This window comes from Panulirus ornatus, chromosome 72, assembly GCF_036320965.1.
Source record: "Panulirus ornatus isolate Po-2019 chromosome 72, ASM3632096v1, whole genome shotgun sequence".
Classification (NCBI taxonomy): domain Eukaryota; kingdom Metazoa; phylum Arthropoda; class Malacostraca; order Decapoda; family Palinuridae; genus Panulirus; species Panulirus ornatus.
The window spans coordinates 14,577,963-14,601,353 of record NC_092295.1 but is presented as its reverse complement, the minus strand read 5'-3'; the positions used below and the strand labels follow the sequence as shown (position 1 = coordinate 14,601,353).

General features: G+C 41.4%; 1 protein-coding gene across 2 annotated transcripts in view; it reads right to left on the bottom strand.

Annotated features, from left to right (window-relative positions):
* The window catches only part of dgt1 (dim gamma-tubulin 1), a 98,576-nt gene that overhangs the window by 72,838 nt on the left and 2,347 nt on the right, over window positions 1–23,391 (bottom strand). For both annotated transcript variants that reach the window (XM_071660732.1, XM_071660734.1), the window contains exons 2-3: window positions 20,024–20,166; window positions 16,490–16,629 (exon numbers count right to left, since the gene is read on the bottom strand). In XM_071660732.1, the coding sequence (XP_071516833.1) occupies window positions 16,490–16,629; window positions 20,024–20,122 (239 nt within the window). In that variant the 5' untranslated portion in view covers window positions 20,123–20,166. The remainder of the gene's footprint in view (window positions 1–16,489; window positions 16,630–20,023; window positions 20,167–23,391) is intronic.

Genomic DNA, 23,391 nt, shown 5'->3' with positions numbered 1-23,391 from the left:
GTCTTTTCCAAGCACTACCTCACACACGAGGGGGGAGGGGGTTGTTATTCCATGTGTGGCGATGTGGTGATGGGAATGAATAAAGGCAGACAGTATGAATTATGTATATGTGTATATGTATATGTCTCTATGTACATATATGTATACATAGAGATGTACAGGTATGTATATTTGTGTGTGTGGACGTGTATGTATATACATGTGTATGTGGCTGGGTTGGGTCATTCTTTCGTCTGTTTCCTTGCGCTACCTCGCTAATGCGGGAGACAGTGACAATGCAATATAAATATATAAATCAACCATCTACATTTAAGAAGTGTTTAAGCTTTAATTACTTAACCAATTGAGCAAGCCTTCCCATGCATTCCTGACATGTCGTTGAAGGCGACTAAATGGGACGGGAGTGTGGGGCTAGAAACCCTCCCCTCCTTGTATTTCAATTTTCTAAAAGGGGAAACAGAAGAAGGAGTCACGCGGGGAGTGCTCATCCTCCTCGAAGGATCAGACTGGGGTGTGTAAATATGTGTGGATGTAACCAAGATGAGAAAAAAGGAGAGATAGGTAGTATGTTTGAGGAAAGGAACCTGGATGTTTTGGCTCTGAGTGAAACGAAGCCCAAGGGTAAAGGGGAAGAGTGGTTTGGGAATATCTTGGGAGTAAAGTCAGGTGTTAGTGAGAGGACAAGAGCAAAGGAAGGAGAAGCACTACTCCTGAAACAGGAGTGGTGGGAATAAGTGATAGAGTGTAAGAAAGTAAACTCTAGATTGATATGGGTGAAACTGAAAGTGGATGGAGAGACATGGGTGATTATTGGTGCATATGCACCTGCGCATGAGAAGAAAGATCATGAGAGGCAAGTGTTTTGGAAGCAGTTGAATGAGCGTGTTTGTGGTTTTGATGCACGAGACTGGGTTATAGTGATAGGTGATTTGAATGCAAAGGTGAGTAATATGGCAAGTGAGGGAATAATTGGTATACATGGGGTGTTCAGTGTTGTAAATGGAAATGGTGAAGAGCTTGTAGATTTATGTGCTGAAAAAGGACTGGTGATTGGGAATACCTGGTTTAACAAGAGAGATATACATAAGTATACGTATGTAAGTAGGAGAGATGGCCAGAGAGCGTTATTGGATTACGTGTTAATTGATAGGTGCACGAAGAGACTTTTGGATGTTAATGTGCTGATAGGTGCAACTGGAGGGATGTCTGATCATTATCTTGTGGAGGCGAAAGTGAAGATTTGTAGAGGTTTTCAGAAAAGAAGAGAGAATGTTGGGGTGAAGAGAGTGGTGAGAGTAAGTGAGCTTGGGAAGGAGACTTGTGTGAGGAAGTACCAGGAGAGACTGAGTACAGAATGGAGAAAGGTGAGAACAAAGGAGGTAAGGGGAATGGGGGGAACGGGATGTATTTAGGGAAGCAGTGATGGCTTGCGCAAAAGATGCTTGTGGCATGAGAAGCATGGGAGGTGGGCAGATTAGAAAGGGTGGTGAGTGATGGGATGAAGAAGTAAGATTGTTAGTGAAAGAGAAGAGAGAGGCATTTGGAAGATTTTTGCAGGGAAATAATGCAAATGAGTGGGAGATGTATAGAAGAAAGAGACAGGAGGTCAAGAGAAAGGTGCAAGAGGTGAAAAAGAGGGCAAATGAGAGTTGGGGTGAGAGAGTATCATTAAATTTTAGGGAGAATAAAAAGATGTTTTGGAAGGAGGTAAATAAAGTGCATAAGACAAGGGAACAAATGGGAACTTCAGTGAAGGGGGCTAATGGGAAGGTGATAAGTAGTGGTGATGTGAGAAGGAGATGGAGTGAGTATTTTGAAGGTTTGTTGAATGTGTTTGATGACAGAGTGGCAGATATAGGGTGTTTTGGTCGAGGTGGTGTGCAAAGTAAGAGGGTTAGGGAAAATGACTTGGTAAACAGAGAAGAGGTAGTAAAAGCTTTGCGGAAGATGAAAGCTGGCAAGGGAGCAGGTTTGGATGGAATTGTAGTGGAACTTATTAAAAAAGGAGGTGACTGTATTGTTGACTGGTTGGTAAGGTTATTTAATGTATGTATGATTCATGGTGAGGTGCCTGAGGATTGGCGGAATGCTTGCATAGTGCCATTGTACAAAGGCAAAGGGGACAAAGTTGAGTGCTCAAATTACAGAGGTATAAGTTTGTTGAGTACTCCTGGTAAATTATATGGGAGGGTACTGATTGAGAGGGTGAAGGCATGTACAGAGCATCAGATTGGGGAAGAGCAGTGGGGTTTCAGAAGTGGTAGAGGATGTGTGGATCAGGTGTTTGCTTTGAACAATGTATGTGAGAAATACTTAGAAAAGCAAATGGATTTGTATGTAGCATTCATGGATCTGGAGAAGGCATATGATAGAGTTGATAGAGATGCTCTGTGGAAGGTATTAAGAATATATGGTGTGGGAGGCAAGTTGTTAGAAGCAGTAAAAAGTTTTTATCGAGGATGTAAGGCACGTGTACGTGTAGGAAGAGAGGAAAGTGATTGGTTCTCAGTGAATGTAGGTTTGCGGCAGGGGTGTGTGATGTCTCCATGGTTGTTTAATTTGTTTATGGATGGGGTTGTTAGGGAGGTGAATGCAAAGGTTTTGGAAAGAGGGGCAAGTATGCAGTCTGTTGTGGATGAGAGAGCTTGGGAAGTGAGTCAGTTGTTGTTCGCTGATGATACAGCGCTGGTGGCTGACTTGGCTGAGAAACTGCAGAAGCTGGTGACTGAGTTTGGTAAAGTGTGTGAAAGAAGAAAGTTGAGAGTAAATGTAAATAAGAGCAAGGTTATTAGGTACAGAAGGGGTGAGGGTCAAGTCAATTGGAAGGTAAGTTTGAATGGAGAAAAACTGGAGGAAGTGAAGTATTTTAGATATCAGGGAGTGGATTTGGCAGCGGATGGAACCATGGAAGCAGAAGTGAGGGAGGGGACGAAAATACTGGGAGCCTTGAAGAATGTGTGGAAGTCGAGAACATTATCTCGGAAAGCAAAAATGGGTATGTTTGAAGGAATAGTGGTTCCAACAATGCTGTATGGTTGCGAGGCGTGGGCTATGGATAGAGCTGTGCGCAGGAGGGTGGATGTGCTTGAAATGAGATGTTTGAGGACAATATGTGGTGACGTGGTTTGATTGAGTAAGTAATAATAGGGTAAGAGAAATGTGTGGTAATAAAAAGAGTGCGTTTGAGAGAGCAGAAGAGGGAGTTTTGAAATGGTTCGGTCACTTGGAGAGAATGAGTGAGGAAAGATTGACAAAGAGGATATATGTGTCAGAGGTGGAGGGAACGAGGAGAAGTGGGAGACCAAATTGGACGTGGAAAGATGGAGTGAAAAAGATTTTGAGTGATCGGGGCCTGAACATGCAGGAGGGTGAAAGGCATGCAAGGAATAGTGAATTGGAACGATGTGGTATACCGGGGTCGACGTGCTGTCAATGGATTGAACCAGGGCATGTGAAGCGTCTGGGGTAAACCATGGCAAGTTCTGTGGGGCCTGGATGTGGAAAGGGAGCTGTGGTCTCGGTGCATTATTACATGACAGCTAGACTGAGTGTGAACGAATGGGGCCTTTGTTGTCTTCACAGTGCAACCTCGCGCACATGAGGGGGGAGGGGGTTGTTATTTCATGTGTGGCGGGGTGGCAATGGGAATGAATAAAGGCAGAGAGTATGAATTATGTACATGTGTATATACGCATATGTCTTCGTGTGTATATATATGCATACGTTGAGATGTATAAGCATGTATATTTGCGTGTGTGGACGTGTATGTATATACATGTGTATGTGGGTGGGTTGGGCCATTCTTTCATCTGTTTCCTTGCGCCACCTCGCTAACGTGGGAGACAGTGACAAAGCAAAATAAATAAATAAATGTACATTTCATGGGTAGTTCAATTTGTTTACAGAGTGGTAAGGGAAGTAAATGCAAGGGGCTTAGAGAGACAGGGGGGCATTTAGTAAGTAGGAGGTGAGAGGAGGTCAGGTGGCATGGGAAATGAGTCAGTTGTTGTTTACACTTGTGCCCATTCAAGAAAGAAGCTGCAGAAGATGTTGATTGAGTTTGAGAAGTGTGTGAAAAGAAGTTGATAGTAAATGTGAATACAGGAAAGGTGATTATGTCTAGCTAGGCAGAAGAACAGGTTTGTTGGGGTGAGAGTTTGAGTGGGGAAAATTTGGAGGAAGTGAAGTATTTTCCATACCAGGAAGTTGGCATGGTAACAAATGGAAACATGGAAGCAGAAGTCAGTCATAGGGTGGGTGAGGAGGTAGAGGTTCTGGGAGGGCTGTGGAATGTGTGGGAAGAGAGACTGTTATATGGAAGAGCAAAAAATGGGAATGTTTGAAGGTATAATAGTCCTGAAGTACACACGGGTGCATGATGGTTACAATGCTGAGGTAAAGACTGGTGCTGGATGGTTACAATACTGAGGTAAGACAGGTGCTGGATGGTTACAGTACGGAGGTACAAATGGGTGCAATATGTTAACAGTCCTAAGGTACAGATGTGTGCATGATGGTTACAGTCCTGAGGCACTGATTGATACACAATGGTTACAATGCCGAGGTGCAGACTGGAGCATGATAGTTAAAGTGGTGAGGTACAAATACATGCACGATCATTAAAATGATGAGGTATAAATGTATGGATGATGGTTACAAGCATTTCCTGCACATGCCAGCCCTGCTTCACTAAATACCGTCCATTCCTCATCCATTCCCTTTGCTTCATTTACTCTCACCTTTTGCCATTCTGCACTCAATTTCTCCTCATACTCCTTCACACAAGTCTCTTCTTCCATTTCCAATTTGGTCTCCCCATTCTCCTTGTTCCCTCCACTTCTGACACACATATCCTCTTTGTCAACATTTCCTCACTCATACTCTCCATATGTGTAAACCATTTCAAAACACCCTCTTCTGCTCTCTTAACCACCTCTTTTTATTATCACACAGTTCTCTAACCCTTTCATTACTTACTTGATCAAACCACCTCACACCAAATACTATCCTTAAACATTTCATTTCCAAAACATCTACCCTCCTCCACACAACCTTATCTATAGCCCATGCCTTGCAACCATGTAATATTGTTGGGACTACTATTCCTTCAAACATAACTATTTTTGCCCTCCCAGATAAAATTCTCTCTTTCCACACATTCTTCAGCCTGTAAACGAATCACAGTCAGTGACACTAACCACTACACTGTGGAGGTTGACTACGCATTCAGATGCCGCAGCCCACATAGCCCAAACAACCTGTTTGGTTTGGTACACTTTGTAGGTACTTGTCCAGGCACTCTTAAACTTTTCAACTAATAATGAAAATAATATGAAAATAATAATAATAATAATAACAATAATAATATAAAAAAAGCAAAAATATTAATGTATGGTTTATCAAATTTGGACAGCCATTCAGCTCAAAATATACTGTTGAGGTATTACAGAACTGGATACATCAATATAATCTACATAACCAAAGTGGTAAACATACAGGAAGGTGTAGAGAGTAAATATTATGGTTTATACATGTATGTAAGTAGGAGAAATGGCCAGAGAGCGTTACTGGATTACGTGTTAATTGACAGGCGCGCGAAAGAGAGACTTTTGGATGTTAATGTGCTGAGAGGTGCAACTGGAGGGATGTCTGATCATTATCTTGTGGAGGCTAAGGAGAAGATTTATATGGGTTTTCAGAAAAGAAGAGTGAATGTTGGGGTGAAGAGGGTGGTGAGAGTAAGTGAGCTTGGGAAGGAGACTTGTGTGAGGAAGTACCAGGAGAGACTGAGTACAGAATGGAAAAAAGGTGAGAACAATGGAAGTAAGGGAAGTGGGGGAGGAATGGGATGTATTTAGGGAAGCAGTGATGGATTGTGCAAAAGATGCTTGTGGCATGAGAAGACTGGGAGGTGGGTTGATTAGAAAGGGTAGTGAGTGGTGGGATGAAGAAGTAAGATTATTAGTGAAAGAGAAGAGAGAGGCATTTGGACGATTTTTGCAGGGAAAAAAATGCAATTGAGTGGGAGATGTATAAAAGAAAGAGACAGGAGGTCAAGAGAAAGGTGCAAGAGGTGAAAAAGAGGGCAAATGAGAGTTGGGATGAGAGAGTATCATTAAATTTTAGGGAGATTAAAAAGATGTTCTGGAAGGAGGTAAATAAAGTGCGCAAGACAAGGGAGCAAATGGGAACTTCAGTGAAGGGCGCAAATGGGGAGGTGATAACAAGTAGTGGTGATGTGAGAGGGAGATGGAGTGAGTATTTTGAAGGTTTGTTGAATGTGTTTGATGATAGAGTGGCAGATATAGGGTGTTTTCGTCGAGGTGGTGTGCAAAGTGAGAGGGTTAGGGAAAATGATTTGGTAAACAGAGAAGAGGTAGTAAAAGCTTTGCGGAAGATGAAAGCCGGCAAGGCAGCAGGTTTGGATGTATTGCAGTGGAATTTATTAAAAAAGGGGTGACTGTATTACTGACTGGTTGGCAAGGTTATTTAATGTATGTATGACTCATGGTGAGGTGCCTGAGGATTGGCGGAATGCGTGCATAGTGCCATTGTACAAAGGCAAAGGGGATAAGAGTGAGTGCTCAAATTACAGAGGTATAAGTTTGTTGAGTATTCCTGGTAAATCATATGGGAGGGTATTGATTGAGAGGGTGAAGGCATGTACAGAGCATCAGATTGGGGAAGAGCAGTGTGGTTTCAGAAGTGGTAGAGGATGTGTGGATCAGGTGTTTGCTTTCAAGAATGTATGTGAGAAATACTTAGAAAAGCAAATGGATTTGTATGTAGCATTTATGGATCTGGAGAAGGCATATGATAGAGTTGATAGAGATGCTCTGTGGAAGGTATTAAGAATATATGGTGTGGGAGGCAAGTTGTTAGAAGCAGTGAAAAGTTTTTATCAAGGATGTAAGGCATGTGTACGTGTAGGAAGAGAGGAAAGTGATTGGTTCTCAGTGAATGTAGGTTTGCGGCAGGGGTGTGTGATGTCTCCATGGTTGTTTAATTTGTTTATGGATGGGGTTGTTAGGGAGGTGAATGCAAGAGTTTTGGAAAGAGGGGCTAGTATGAAGTCTGTTGGGGATGAGAGAGCTTGGGAAGTGAGTCAGTTGTTGTTCGCTGATGATACAGCGCTGGTGGCTGATTCATGTGAGAAACTGCAGAAGCTGGTGACTGAGTTTGGTAAAGTGTGTGAAAGAAGAAAGTTAAGAGTAAATGTGAATAAGAGCAAGGTTATTAGGTACAGGAGGGGTGAGGGTCAAGTCAATTGGGAGGTAAGTTTGAATGGAGAAAAACTGGAGGAAGTAAAGTGTTTTAGATATCTGGGAGTGGATCTGTCAGTGGATGGAACCATGGAAGCAGAAGTAGATCATAGGGTGGGGGAGGGGGCGAAAATCCTGGGAGCCTTGAAGAATGTGTGGAAGTCGAGAAGATTATCTCGGAAAGCAAAAATGGGTATGTTTGAAGGAATAGTGGTTCCAACAATGTTGTATGGTTGCGAGGCGTGGGCTATGGATAGAGTTGTGCGCAGGAGGATGGATGTGCTGGAAATGAGATGTTTGAGGACAATGTGTGGTGTGAGGTGGTTTGATCGAGTAAGTAACGTAAGGGATGAGAGATGTGTGAAAATAAAAAGAGCGTGGTTGAGAGAGCAGAAGAGGGTGTTTTGAAATGGTTTGCCACATGGAGAGAATGAGTGAGGAAAGATTGACCAAGAGGATATATGTGTCGGAGGTGGAGGGAACGAGGAGAAGTGGGAGACCAAATTGGAGGTGGAAAGATGGAGTGAAAAAGATTTTGTGTGATCGGGGCCTGAACATGCAGGAGGGTGAGAGGAGGGCAAGGAATAGAGTGAATTGGATCGATGTGGTATACCGGGGTTGACGTGCTGTCAGTGGATTGAATCAGGGCATGTGAAGCGTCTGGGGTAAACCATGGAAAGCTGTGTAGGTATGTATATTTGCGTGTGTGGACGTATGTATATACATGTGTATGGGGGTGGGTTGGGCCATTTCTTTCGTCTGTTTCCTTGCGCTACCTCGCAAACGCGGGAGACAGCATAAAAAAAAAAATGTATTTATTGATCTTTCTTTCAAACTATTCGCCATTTCCCGCATTAGCGGGGTAGCGTTAAGAGCAGAGGACTGAGCCTTTGAGGGAATACCCTCACTTGGCCCAATTCTCTGTTCCTTCTTTTGGAAAATTAAAAAAAAAATGAGAGGGGAGGATTTCCAGCCCCCCGCTCCCTCCCCTTTTAGTCGCCTTCTACGACATGCAGGGAATACATGGGAAGTATTCTTTCTCCCCTATCCCCAGGGAAAAATACACATATATATATATATACATACACACACACACACACACATATATATATATTTCTTTTCTTTTTCTTTTAAACTATTCGCCATTTCCCGCGTTAGCGAGGTAGCATTAAGAACAGAGGACTGGGCCTTTGAGGGAATACCCTCACCTGGCCCAATTCTCTGTTCCTTCTTTTGGAAAAAAAAAAAAAAAACGAGAGGGGAGGATTTCCAGCCCCCCGCTCCCTCCCCTTTTAGTCGCCTTCTACGACACGCAGGGAATACGTGGGAAGTATTCTTAATCCCCTATCCCCAGGGATCCCATATATATATATATATATATATATATATATATATATATATATATATATTTTTTTTTTTTTTTTTTTTATACTTTGTCGCTGTCTCCCGCGTTTGCGAGGTAGCGCAAGGAAACAGACGAAAGAAATGGCCCAACCCCCCCCCACCCATACACATGTACATACACACGTCCACACACGCAAATATACATACCTACACAGCTTCCATGGTTTACCCCAGACGCTTCACATGCCTTGCTTCAATCCACTGACAGCACGTCAACCCCTGTATACCACATGACTCCAATTCACTCTATTTCTTGCCCTCCTTTCACCCTCCTGCATGTTCAGGCCCCGATCACACAAAATCTTTTCACTCCATCTTTCCACCTCCAATTTGGTCTCCCTCTTCTCCTCGTTCCCTCCACCTCCGACACATATATCCTCTTGGTCAATCTCTCCTCACTCATTCTCTCCATGTGCCCAAACCATTTCAAAACACCCTCTTCTGCTCTCTCAACCACGCTCTTTTTATTTCCACACATCTCTCTTACCCTTACGTTACTTACTCGATCAAACCACCTCACACCACACATTGTCCTCAAACATCTCATTTCCAGCACATCCATCCTCCTGCGCACATCTCTATCCATAGCCCACGCCTCGCAACCATACAGCATTGTTGGAACCACTATTCCCTCAAACATACCCATTTTTGCTTTCCGAGATAATGTTCTCGACTTCCACACATTTTTCAAGGCTCCCAAAATTTTCGCCCCCTCCCCCACCCTATGATCCACTTCCGCTTCCATGGTTCCATCCGCTGACAGATCCACTCCCAGATATCTAAAACACTTCACTTCCTCCAGTTTTTCTCCATTCAAACTCACCTCCCAATTGACTTGACCCTCACCCCTACTGTACCTAATAACCTTGCTCTTATTCACATTTACTCTCAACTTTCTTCTTCCACACACTTTACCAAACTCAGTCACCAGCTTCTGCAGTTTCTCACATGAATCAGCCACCAGCGCTGTATCATCAGCGAACAACAATTGACTCACTTCCCAAGCTCTCTCATCCCCAACAGACTTCATACTTGCCCCTCTTTCCAGGACTCTTGCATTTACCTCCTTTACAACCCCATCCATAAACAAATTAAACAACCATGGAGACATCACACACCCCTGCCGCAAACCTACATTCACTGAGAACCAATCACTTTCCTCTCTTCCTACACGTACACATGCCTTACATCCTCGATAAAAACTTTTCACTGCTTCTAACAACTTGCCTCCCACACCATATATTCTTAATACCTTCCACAGAGCATCTCTATCAACTCTATCATATGCCTTCTCCAGATCCATAAATGCTACATACAAATCCATTTGCTTTTCTAAGTATTTCTCACATACATTCTTCAAAGCAAACACCTGATCCACACATCCTCTACCACTTCTGAAACCGCACTGCTCTTCCCCAATCTGATGCTCTGTACATGCCTTCACCCTCTCAATCAATACCCTCCCATATAATTTACCAGGAATACTCAACAAACTTATACCTCTGTAATTTGAGCACTCACTCTTATCCCCTTTGCCTTTGTACAATGGCACTATGCACGCATTCCGCCAATCCTCAGGCACCTCACCATGAGTCATACATACATTAAATAACCTTACCAACCAGTCAACAATACAGTCACCCCCTTTCTTAATAAATTCCACTGCAATACCATCCAAACCTGCTGCCTTGCCGGCTTTCATCTTCCGCAAAGCTTTTACTACCTCTTCTCTGTTTACCAAATCATTTTCCCTAACCCTCTCACTTTGCACACCACCTCGACCAAAACACCCTATATCTGCCACTCTGTCATCAGACACATTCAACAAACCTTCAAAATACTCATTCCATCTCCTTCTCACATCACCGCTACTTGTTATCACCTCCCCATTTACGCCCTTCACTGAAGTTCCCATTTGCTCCCTTGTCTTACGCACCCTATTTACCTCCTTCCAGAACATCTTTTTATTCTCCCTAAAATTTACTGATAGTCTCTCACCCCAACTCTCATTTGCCCTTTTTTTCACCTCTTGCACCTTTCTCTTGACCTCCTGTCTCTTTCTTTTATACTTCTCCCACTCAATTGCATTTTTTCCCTGCAAAAATCGTCCAAATGCCTCTCTCTTCTCTTTCACCAATACTCTTACTTCTTCATCCCACCACACACTACCCTTTCTAAACAGCCCACCTCCCACTCTTCTCATGCTACAAGCATCTTATATATATATATTTCTTTTTCTTTTTCTTTCAAACTATTCGCCACTTCCCGCATTAGCGAGGTAGCGCCAAGAACAGAGGACTGGGCCTTTGAGGGAACACCCTCACCAGTCATGTAAGCTGCTAGTGTTGGCTGGAGTAGGTGGTAAGGTTCAGTGAGATGACCTCTTGGTAGATGGTGAAGGATGGGCCTATGTGCATCCTATGATGTTTCTGATGATTATAGGGAAGGTGTTGAAGTTGTGGGCTTTAGATGTTTAAAGTGTTCTCTTTTTATGAATATCATACCTTTGGATGTCAGAAATATCTTACAAAGTGTAATCTTGGAACCATGCTTTCTAGGATTTTTTTTTTCTGGGTATAGATGATAATATCCCTCTCCTGTAACTTCTCTCTTTCACAAACAACTTTACTTCTTCATCCCACCACTCACTACCCTTTCTAATCTGCCCATGTCCCACCTTTCTCTTGCCATATGCATCTCTTGCACATGCCATCAATGCTTCCCTAAATACATCACATTCCTCAACCACTTTCCTCACCTTTTGCCTAAAATTACTACTTACATCCACAGCATCTTTTCGTTTGAATGAAGGAACAATAACAGCTTTCACCCAATCCTCAGGTGCAACCTTTTGTTTCCATGCTAAATTACATATAAAATGGATCCACTATATCACACTCTCTCCTCCATCCTTAAACATTTCAGCTGTCATTCCATCCTCTTTCTGTACCTTTTCTACCTTCAATCTCATTATCATCCATTTAACTTACCGTTTTGTTAAGGCCCAAGCACCTTCACCCTTTGCCTTCCACCAAACATACCCATGCATAAAATACTCTTTCCATCTTCCTTTCACTTCATTTTAATCAAGCAACTCCCCTTCCTTACTTCTCACATTTACATTTTAACATCCACCTATTTCCCTTTTCATCTCCTTCCACTACAAATTCTTGTTTTCCATTAAATTTTCACTCAACTTTCTTTAAAAATCTTCATCTGCTCTTTTTTGCTCTCCTTTATCAGCTTCTTAACATTCCACTTACATATATTCTTCCCTCCTACTCTGCTGAACTTCCATTGGCACATTTCTTTTGAGCAATCTACCACATGCTTTTTTCTTTTCAACATTTCTAATGTCATCAATCTACAAAGCATTTCCCCTTTTATTCTTATATCTCACAACCTTGCACCCAACTACTAATCTTACAATCTTCAATGGTCTTTCTCTGCACATTCTAAACACCTTATTCAAACATGATTACATCCCTAAATTTACTGCACTTTCATCTAAACTTTCTGTGACCCTTCTTACATTCTGATTCATCATCTTGCATGCCAATACTTTTACCTTTCAATTCTTCCTTATGGCATAACTCCACTTCTATCTAATCCTCACCTCCTCAAGAACTGCAAAATGGTCAAAATCTCCAAAAAATTATCTGAACTCCAATATCTGGCACAATCTTTCATTCACTAACACACACTCAATCAAACCTTTTTGCTCTTCTATCACTTTTTATCTACATATGTCTGTGGATCATCTTCATAAAAGGCATTTGCAAGGATACACTCCTGTCAGCACAGACATCCACAAGATAACCTCCAATTTATTCCAGACACTCCCAATTTACCAACTAGCTTACCAATACGATCACATCCCACTCTTGCATTCATACCACCTAAGACAAAAACCACTTCTCAAACCCATTTGTACAGATATTCAAATTATCCTAAGACATTTTATTTCATCCTTACCTTGCACAGCTTTCATATTCAAAGGCAAACATACACATACTCATGCATATATCACAATTCCAGTCTTACCTTCCACCCACACTATCCTTGATCCATTCGTCCATGCTCTATAACACCCTTTTATACTCTCTTCCTTAATGATTTTCATTCATTCCCAACCGTACCACTCCTTCTACACCCTCCCACAGCTTGCATTAATAATTTCCATTTCTACTTCATGCAACCTGCCCACAGATATGGGTTTCCCCTAATCCCCAGAACATCCAAACTATAAATTCTCAATTTCATAACACACTCCCTCATTTTACTCTCAATTGCTAGTCCCTTTTATTCTCAGGCACACGTAACAGATAGATTCCAGCACTGCTTTTTACCCTCTAGTCTCACCCTTGACAGGCCATCAGCAGAGGGCAGAGGCAGCAGGGATTTTGGAGGCTTCCGAAAATATAAAATTTTAGTGCAATTTAATTTTTCTTAATACGTTTAAGGCTCCAGTCATGGACAAAAGTCCACATGAAGGCCAAGCCCTTATTGAAATATAGAGAATTATCAAATGGAAAAAGAAAAGACAAGGGAAAGTACTTACAAATTTCTGAGAAAGTTAAAAATGTGTCTTTTGAAATAGTCAAGAGTTATTGGGAAAGACATGAGAAAGTAGAGTTCCAAAGCTTCAAAGTGTAGGGAAAGTAGTTGTCAAAATAGCCCACCCTTGAGTTGCTGATGGCTAAACAATAATCGTGGGATGCAGCAGCTTGCCAAGTATTGTGTCGTCTAGCTTGTGGTGTGGGCACACAAACAGCCAGCTCTTTGGAGTAAAAACCATAGCAATACTTTTAGAAGTGGGAAAGTGAACCAACACTGAGGTGCAAGACATGGGGGTGAAGCTTGGAATTTAGCCTGGGAGTTTATAAGGCGGATAGCTTTCAACTCAACTCTGTCAAGTAAGGATGCAGTATTCCACACAAAGAATAAATCAATCCCTTGTATAGACGGAGCAACTGTTCAGAAGAGAAGTTTCAGCATCTAAATAGGACACCGAGTCTCTTAGAGGCTATTCCTGTAATAAGGGGTTTCCAATAAAGAGTGAATGTTACAGTAATACCAAATACGTTCATTGAGTCAAGATGTGGAATTACAAAAATGTCAAAGAAGAGACAGGAGATGTGAGGAGTTTTCGATAAAGGGATGGAGGAATTAAACTTACCAAGATTTTGTCTACCCACTGAGATATCCTGTCCAAATCAAGTTTATTGAGGAAGCTGAGTCAAGACAAGATGCAGATTGAATGAGAGAAGTGGGATTAGAACTAAAGGATGTGGATGAGTGCAGTGTTGAGTCATCAGTGAATGAGTGCATTGGATTACTTGTGGAGGAGAGGAAATCATTGAAAAAAAGGAGAAAAAGTGCTGGAGACAGGACAGAGCCTCGTGTGACACTGCTATTGATGGAGAAAAGGGGGTAGGTTGATCCATGAACAACCACTGAGATACATTGGCCAGAGAGGAAGCTAGATATGAAGAAGTAAAGAGAGGGAGAGAAGCCAAAACAGGGGAGCTTAGAAATGAGACCCTGATGCCACACCCATCAAAAGCCTTAGATTTGTCAAGAGCAACTACACATGACTCCCCAAAATCTTTCAGGGATGATGACCAGACATTAGTAAGAAAGGAAAGAATATCACAAGTGGATCTCACCTTATGGAAGCCATACTGGTGATCAGAGAGAAGACTGATTTTCAAGGTGTTTAAGGATATGGGAGTTGAGGAGGGATTCAAAGACTTTGGAAATGGTAGATGTCAAAGCAATACGACAGTAGTTAGAGGGGTCAGAATGGTCACCATTCTTAGGGATGCGATGTATCAATGCATGCTTCCAAGAAGTAAAAGTTTTGGTTTTCAAAAAGAAACAACAGACGAGCAAGCACAGGTGCAAGTTCAGACACACACACTTTCAGTACAGGGGGATGGATGCTATCTGGACCATAAGGTGGAGTTAGAGGAGAAACAGGAATCAGAGTTGCTTTGTCTACAGGAGAGATAGTTATAATACCATCAGAATGGAAAAGAGATGGAAAGTTAGAGCAACAGTAGTAGTTAGAGGTGCCCTTAGCTAGAGACCAGAAAGGCCTATCAGTGGATGACGAAGAGAGGTTATCACACTTCCTTCGGATAAAGGAATGCTTTGCCTCAGATAATGTGGTTGCAGCAATTCCTGGCAGTGATAAAAGCTGAATGGGAGCCTGAGGAAGGAGAGTTTTTCCAAGTCTGATCCCTTAGCTGAATGGCCTCAGAACAGGAATGGTTGAACCATGGATTGAATGGAGAGGTTGTCCTAGAGGAAGACGGATGAATACTTCCATTTTCACAAGAATAACCTCTGCTATGCACTTGGCAGAGACAGGCATCATTACATATGATACAGTAATTCAACCAAGCAAAGTCAGAAAAGAAGTTGTGCATTTGGAGAGACAGGCATCACCACATATGATACAGTAATTCATCCAAGCAAAGTCAGAAAAGAAGTTGTGCAAATTATTCCAGTCAGCTATTTTCAGGTGCCAGTATCTATGCTTAAAAGGGGCTGCTGGAGGGGGGGATGCCATTAGAATAGATACTTTTATGAGTATGTAATCAGATTTGGATACTCGAGAAAACTACAGTATCCCCTCAAGGCACCGAAATTCAACTTTTCCCCAGTTGATGAGCTTTCTACTGCAGGAGCTTCACCTCCTAAACTCATGTCATAATTCTGACACACAACTTTACTGAAAATCTACCACAAGATGCTATTTGGCTTACAAATAAAATCAGTTAGCAATCTATCTATCTATCAGCAATCTATCTATCTATCTATCTATCCCTGGGGATGGGGGAGAAAGAACACTTCCCACATATTTCCTGCGTGCTGTAGAAGGCAACTAAAAGGGGAGGGAGCGGGGGGCTGGAAATCTTCCCCATCTGTTTTTAATTTTCCAAAGGAAGAAACAGAGAAGGATGATAAGTGAGGATATTCCCTCAAAGGCTCAGTCCTCTGTTCTTAACACTCCCTCGCTGACATGGGAAATGGTGAATATGTATGAAAAAAATCTACCTATATCTATGATGCCTGTTTCCTCCTGGAACTCACTCTGTGATGGCCACAGCAATAGTTTCCCAAACAAGTAAGCTCTACAGCTGCTTCTTAGCCTTTAGAGCCTCACCCTTAACAAGTCACTGGTAGAGAGCAACACTAGCACAGTTTGCAGAGGCTCCTACCTAATACTCTTGATGACTTTTAACTACTGCACCTGCCTAATGTTCCAAACTACTATTCTAACCTAATGCTTCAACCTACATGTTTTTCCAACTACTTTTATCTAGTACTCCTACCATTTTGCCAAAAGGCTGGGCCATAGCATAGTGCTCATAGTATGAAAATCTAGCATCAAAGAATAAGCTGTGAGAGTCAAGTACTGACATGGAGTTTTTATGTTTTTGGACAGAATGCCAGTTCCCCACAAGAAGGAGAGGCAGAAACAAAATACAGCTACCTGGGTCAGAGAGTACAACCTGACAACCACTGAAGTGCTGCCTCGCTACACAGCAGTTGCTAACCCTCCTTATAACCAGGCAGGTATGACAGATAAATTACCTCCCTAGGTGTTGGCTGTCTACGAACTACTACCTACCACAGCTGATTGTGTACATCAGCTGGCAATCATGTGCCAAAATGCTATCCTACATGGAAAACCTTCAAATAAATCAAGAAATAACTCAGTGAAACCAAGGATTATGATTATGATTATGATTATGAATATCAACAATAATGTCACATTCACCCTTAAAAAGTGACTGCTCATGTTAGCTCACCCCTCTTTCCTGTCACTGGTTGGAGCTGGTCGGAGGCATCGTTTCCCTGTACTGGTAAATATATAGTTACACTGACGAAACGGGGCCCCTTTGTCTTCTAGAATGTGCCGGCTGCAGTATTCAAATCCATCCAGTCTTGTCTGAAAGAGAGGAATGAATAAATAACAATGCTGTTAAAGACAACAATCCATTACTACACAAGAAAAGTGCCAAGGGAATACAAAAGTCCAATCTTTGTCATGAGTGTGGAGTGTAAGGTTCTGGAAAAGATTATCAAAAAGTATAAAGATGACCTTCTAAGGAGGAAAAATTATATAAATGAGACAGCATGCTTTTATGGAGAGGTGGTCATGAGCAACACTCCTCTAAAGTCTCACAACCAAGTAAGCTCAGTCCTAAACAAAACAGCAGGCTGGGTAGATTGTTTGTATCTGGACTGGCAGAAAGCATTTAACAATGTACTGCATGGGAGACTTATCAAGAAGCCCTATCACCGAGTAGGAATATGGGGGAAACTCCTTCGACAGATTATCTCAGAGGGATGGAACATGGGATGCATCTTAATGTAGTTTTTTCCAAATGGGCTGTGGTGACCAGGAGTGCCACTTGGTTTGGCTCTGTGACTATTATTCTTCTTATATGTGAATGACTTACCTAATGTTATGGATTCCTACCTGAACATGGGCATATGATGCAAAGGTCAACAGGGAAATGAAAGGTAAGGAGGATTGCATCAGCATACAAAGGGATCTCAAACTCCAAAATTGGTTTCATGAAATTAATCCTAAGCAAAGGTACAGTAATGAAGATGTAACAAAATGAAAGGATGCAATATGATATTATCTACCAAGAAGTAAGCTTCAGGATTCTGTATGGAAGCTGCCCTTGGGAGTTGACATCACCCCTTACCTGTTGCCAATCCTAAAATTAGGAGAACAGCTAAGGAGACAATCTGTCAAACTGTTAATATCAGAATACCTATCTATTTATATCTTTGAAATCTGTTCCCTCCATAAACTCCCATAAAGGGATGGCCATGCCAAAGAGTCTTCACTTATCCCTGTCCTTACATGCATCCCTTAAAAACACCATTTCACACATTCCACCACCATCTCTCTCTCTCTCTCTCTCTCTCTCTCTCTCTCTCTCTCTCTCTCCCCCCTCCCCTGCAGTACTCTTCCACTCTATTTCCATGTCACAAGTGGTCGTCCTCTCACACCAACTCTTTTAACTTGTCTTTACATGTGTGGCGGGGTGGCAATGGGAATGAATAAAGGCAGCAAGTATGAATTATGCACACATGTATATATGCGGGTGGCTGGAAATCCTCCCCTCTCGTTTTTTTCAATTTTCCAAAAGAAGGAACAGAGAAGGGGGCCAGGTGAGGATATTCCCTCATAGGCCCAGTCCTCTGTTCTTAATGCTACCTCGCTATCGCGGGAAATGGCGAATAGTACGAAAAAAGAAAAAGATGTATATATGCATGAGTCTGTGTATGTTTATATATGTAAGCGTTGAAATGTATAGGTATGTGTGGACGTAAATAGGTATGTGTGGACGTATATACATGTGTATGTGGGTGGGTTGGGCCATTCTTTCGTCTGTTTCCTTGCGCTACCTCACTGACGCAGGAGACAGCAACAAAGTATAATAAAAAATTAATAAGGTTTCTGTTGTTATACAGTTGATGGAGATGCTCCATAGAAGGTATTAGGAGTATATGGTGTGGGAGGCAAGTTGCAAGAAGCAGTAAAAATTTTTTATCGAGGATGTAGGGCATGTGTACGAGTAGGAAGAGGAAAGTGATTGGTTCCCAGTGAAAGCTGGTTTGCAGCAGGGGTGCATGATGTCCTCATGGTTGTTTATTTGTTTATGGATGGGGTTGTTAGGGAGATGAATGCAAGATTTTGGGAGAGAGGGGCAAGTATGCAGTCTGTTAAGGATCAGAGGGCTTGGGAAGTGAGTCAGTTGTTGTTCACTGATGATAAAGCGCTGGTGGCTGATTAGGGTGAGGAACTGCAGAAGTTGGTGACAGAGTTTGGTAAAGTGTGTGAAAGAAGATAGCTGAGAGTAAATGTGAATAAGAACAAGGCTATTAGGTACAGTAGGGGTGTGGGACAAGTCAACTGGGAGGTAAGTTTGAATGGAGAAAAGTGGAGGAAGTGAAGTGTTTTAGATATCTGGGAATGGATTTGGCAGCGGATGGAACCATGCAAGCAGAAGTGAGTTATGGGGGGGTTAAGGAGCATGATGAATGTGTGGAAGGCGAGAACACTATCTCGGAAAGCAAAAATGGGTATGTTTGAAGGAATAGTGGTTCCAACAATGGTATATGGTTGCGAGGTGTGGGCTATAGATAGGATTGTGTGGAGGAGGGTGGATGTGTTGGAAATGAGATGTTTGAGGACAATGAGTGGTGTGAGGTGGTTTGATCGAGGAAGTAATGAAAGGATAATGAGTGGTGTGAGGTGGTTTGATCGAGGAAGTAATGAAAGGATAAGAGAGATGTGTGGTAATAAAGAGTGTGTGTTTGAGAAAGGAGAAGATGGTGTATTGAGGTGGTTTGGTCACATGGAGAGAATGAGTGAGGAAAGATTGAGAAAGAGGATATATGTATCAGAGGTGGAGGGAACGAGAAGTGGGAGACCAAATTGGAGGTGGAAGGATGGACTGAAAAAGATTTTGAGCGATCAGGGCCTGAACATGCAGGAGGGTGAAAGGCATGCAAGGAATAGAGTGAATTGGTCAACGGGGTCGACGTGCTGTCAATGGATTGAACCAAGGCATGTGAAGCGTCTGGGGTAAACCATGGAAAGTTTTGTGGGGACTGTATGTGGAAAGGGAGCTGTGGTTTCGGTGCATTATACATGACAGCTAGAGACTGAGTGTGAATGAATGTGGCCTTTGTTGTCTTTTCCTAGCGCTACCTCGCACGAGTGCAGTGGGAGGGGGTGTCATTTCATGAGTGGCGGGGCAGCAACGGGAATGAATAAAGGCAGCAAGCATGAATTATGAACGTGTGTATATATGTATGTCTGGATATGTATATATATGTATATGATGAAATGTATAGGTATGTATCTGAGCATGTGTGGACGTGTATGCATATACATGTGTATGTGAGTGGGTTGGGTCATTCTTCAGTCTGTTTCCTTCCGCTATCTCACTAATGCAGGAGACAGCAACAAAGTATAATAAATAAAATAGTGTTGAAATGTGGTATTTTGAAATAAACCAAAAAGAATAAATTTTAGAACTATAAAATTTACTTCATCCCCTCTCCAAAATGCAACAATATTCATTCTGGAAACCAATCTAGACCATTAAGATTTCAAAGATTGTGGTACAATGCATAGAACTTAAGCACAGCATAAAGGAACTCATCACAAGAAAACTACTTGAATCTGCCTTAAGGCACCTTTACTTTGAGGTAAGGGAGCCTAACAGGCCCCTTAACCTGTGAAGTTTACTTCTACCAGATGATGGCTGTATCATTATCCCCTGAAACTATACATCTTAAGGCAAGGAACATACCAGTGTGCAGTTGTAAGTGGAATATGCACAAGCTGCTTCATGAGTTGGTCTGGTGAGAGTCCTCACTGTCTTCACTACACGCCCACTACGAACAGACATCTTGACAGATGACTCTTATTTATTCTCTTATGTCCTAATAGAGTCTGAAATTAAATAACACATGGTAAACATAAAAAAATCATCTTGTGCATAATATATAAAATCTATAACCTTTATCTACAAGTACCATGGATTTAGCAATGCTAATATGACAAGATAAACTTGTTACTGACGTGCCTCAATTTAACTGACTGCTTTGTGCAATTTATATGGCACTAGAAAACTGTTTACAATGAATCAAGAATATATCCACGTTCTCTTGAATAGATTCATCAAATGACTGGCTGAGTGGTCAGTTACTCCAGAGAAATCACAGCTTACTTGAATAATAGGCAAATCTAATAAGGGAAAACTGATATGAAAAGATCTTTCTCATATTTGTTTGCAGTTTCCTGGATGAACAAGGTTGTACCAGGAACAGACAAAGAAGGGCTGCATTTGCTCACAAATATTCTCTGTCATGTGAAATGCACTGAAACCAGGGCCCCCTTTCTGTGGATTCCCCTGGCCACTTCACATGCTGTGGTTCAAAGAACTGACAGCATGGCAATCACTGTATACCACACTTTTCCAATTTGTTGTAACCCATCCAATCCTTTAAACCTCACGCCTGTTCAGGTTCCAATCACTAAAAAAAATTTCACTCCATCCTTCCATCTCCAGTTTGGTCTTCCCCTGTACTTTAGTTTACTTCAAGGTAACTTTACTCCTGTAAGTTTACTTCAAGGTAACTACAATGCAAAAGAGTTTTACCTGTTAATATCATCGGCAACTTAAGAAAATGTTAGATGTAAACTGTATACCAGGTATAACCAGAAAACCCAAATAGAATAAAGTTACCATGACATAAAGTTATTGAAAAAAAGAAAAAAAAAAGCCTTTCACATTCAAGAGGAACAGCCATATTGAGTCAGTTCTTTGTTGACTGAGTATTAGTCATATTTTGTTTGAATGTATGGTTACTTTGTGAAGACATATTCTGCATTTGATGATCTGCAATTTCAGTATTACCAATGAACATGTCCTTATAGATTATCAGAAAAACAGACACTTCAGACAACCTATTTCTCATATCATTTTACAAAACCTTCATCTTTCCCTTTAATTTCTGATGAGTCTATCACACAAAGACTAACAGATGAGACCTTATGAAAATGCAGTTAACCCTTGATTCATGGACACCGATGTAACAGGTTCCGGATTTAATGAACCGGGCAAAAAATAATACATTATCTATCTATATTCAATATACTTCATTGCCACCTCCAATGTTCTTTGGCTGTTGTAATAATGTCAACAAACAAGTTTTTTGGCTGTTGTAATAATGTCAACGTAGAAAAGCTTTGGCTGTTGAAATGATTTCAAGACAAGTTCTTTGGGTGTTTTGATGTCAAAACAAATGTTCTTTAATTACTGTAATGATGTTAACACAACTTCTTTGACTGTTGTTATATCAAAAAGGGTTGTCTAGCTCTTGAAGTGTTGCTAACACACATGTTCTTTGGCTCTTGTAATGATGTTAACACATGCTGTTTCACAGTGTTTAAAGATGTTCAGGAACAAATTCTTTCGCTGAAGTAATGATGTCTGCACATGCTCTTTGGCTGTTGTAATGATGTTAACACAAGTTCTTTGAATACTTTTATGTGAACAAAAGTTTTCTTGCTGTTGTAATAATGCCAACCCATGGTCTTTGGCTCTTGTAATGATATCAACGTAAGGGGGCTTTATCAGTTGTAATGGTGTCTACACAAGCTCTTTGGCTGTTATGTTGAGGCCAATATGAGCTCAATGGCTGTTTCAATGACATAAACACACATTATATTTTTACTGTAATGATGGCCATCCATGTTTTTTTAGCTTTTGTAAGGATGACAACACAACTTACACTGTTGTGATGATGTCAACACAATTTTCTTGGATGTTGTAATGATCCCAATCATGTCTTTATTCAGCACACAACTCCACAAGCTTTTCCCCATTTCCATTCATACCACTGAATAATCCATGCATCCTAATTAAACTCTGAACTGTCTAATGTACATTACTTACCATCTGATTCAAATCACCCCCTCACAAATACCTGGTCTCATACATCAAAGCTGCAGACACAATCACTCAGCTGCTCCTAAAATATGCAGTTAAAATATTCCAGATAATACAGAACTGGAAGATCATAGCAGTAATACTTATCATAAATGGGCTATAGATTGTGGTTACTGGTGGGTGGTAGAGCATCACCATTCTGCAAAAGGGTGTGCGGAGTTACTGGTGGGTGATGACCATGATAAAACCTGTCACATGGTGGAAGATGACCATGATGAAACCTGTCACACCAAAAATAATTGTGTATGTTTTGTTTAATAGTTCATCATACAGTAAGGAAGATGGAGGTAGTGGTGAGGCTTACAAAGAAATGGTTGGGGCAGGAGGAAGGGTTGGATATCATATCCAAGCTTTGGACAAGCAAATGAGTAAGGTACATCTACAAAGTTTTAGTGGCAGTAACAAAGTAAGTTTTACAGTGTAAATACTATGGTTCATACATTATGCACCTAAGTGATAATTAGTTCAACATTAAGTGATGAACAGTTGAAGTAATATGGTAGATGACATACCACATAGCTTAAGAGAAAACTAAGCTGTTTATCTGCATATCCACGCATTTATTCAGGACTGTATGAGATATTCACAATGGAAGGTATATGACTGTTCTTATATCTCTTTAACCGAGCTCTGATTGGTACAGACTAAATGTGGAGAGACAGAAGTCCATGGAGTTGGAACACAAGAGGTCTCAGTGATGGGGAGTATGTCAGCAGTTTATTAACAAACTGCTGACTGAGATGCCAGTGTTTGTCAGAGAGGGGGGACAAGTTCAGCAAGATGAGGGCCCCTTAAGAGATGGTGAAAGGAGGACCCATGATAATTCTACATGCTCTTTTCTGCACTTTCTAGCTGGTCCCTCTATGTAGCTGTAAGGGGGGAGGATCAGGCTGGGAATGCATAGGTGAACTTAAGTATAATGATGATACCACATTCCTGAACTCAAATGATGGGACACATGATGATATTCATTGGTGAAGGTTAGCCAGGATGATGACTTACGGGGAGATGACATGATTAATCCAGTTTAAACTATTATCAAAAGTGACACAGAGAAGTTTGAAGTTTCTGACTTACTGAAAGACCTCATGGAACAGGATGTTGTCTGAGCTTAAGTTGATATGCATCATCACACTCTTGATGTGACTGATGGTGACAATGTT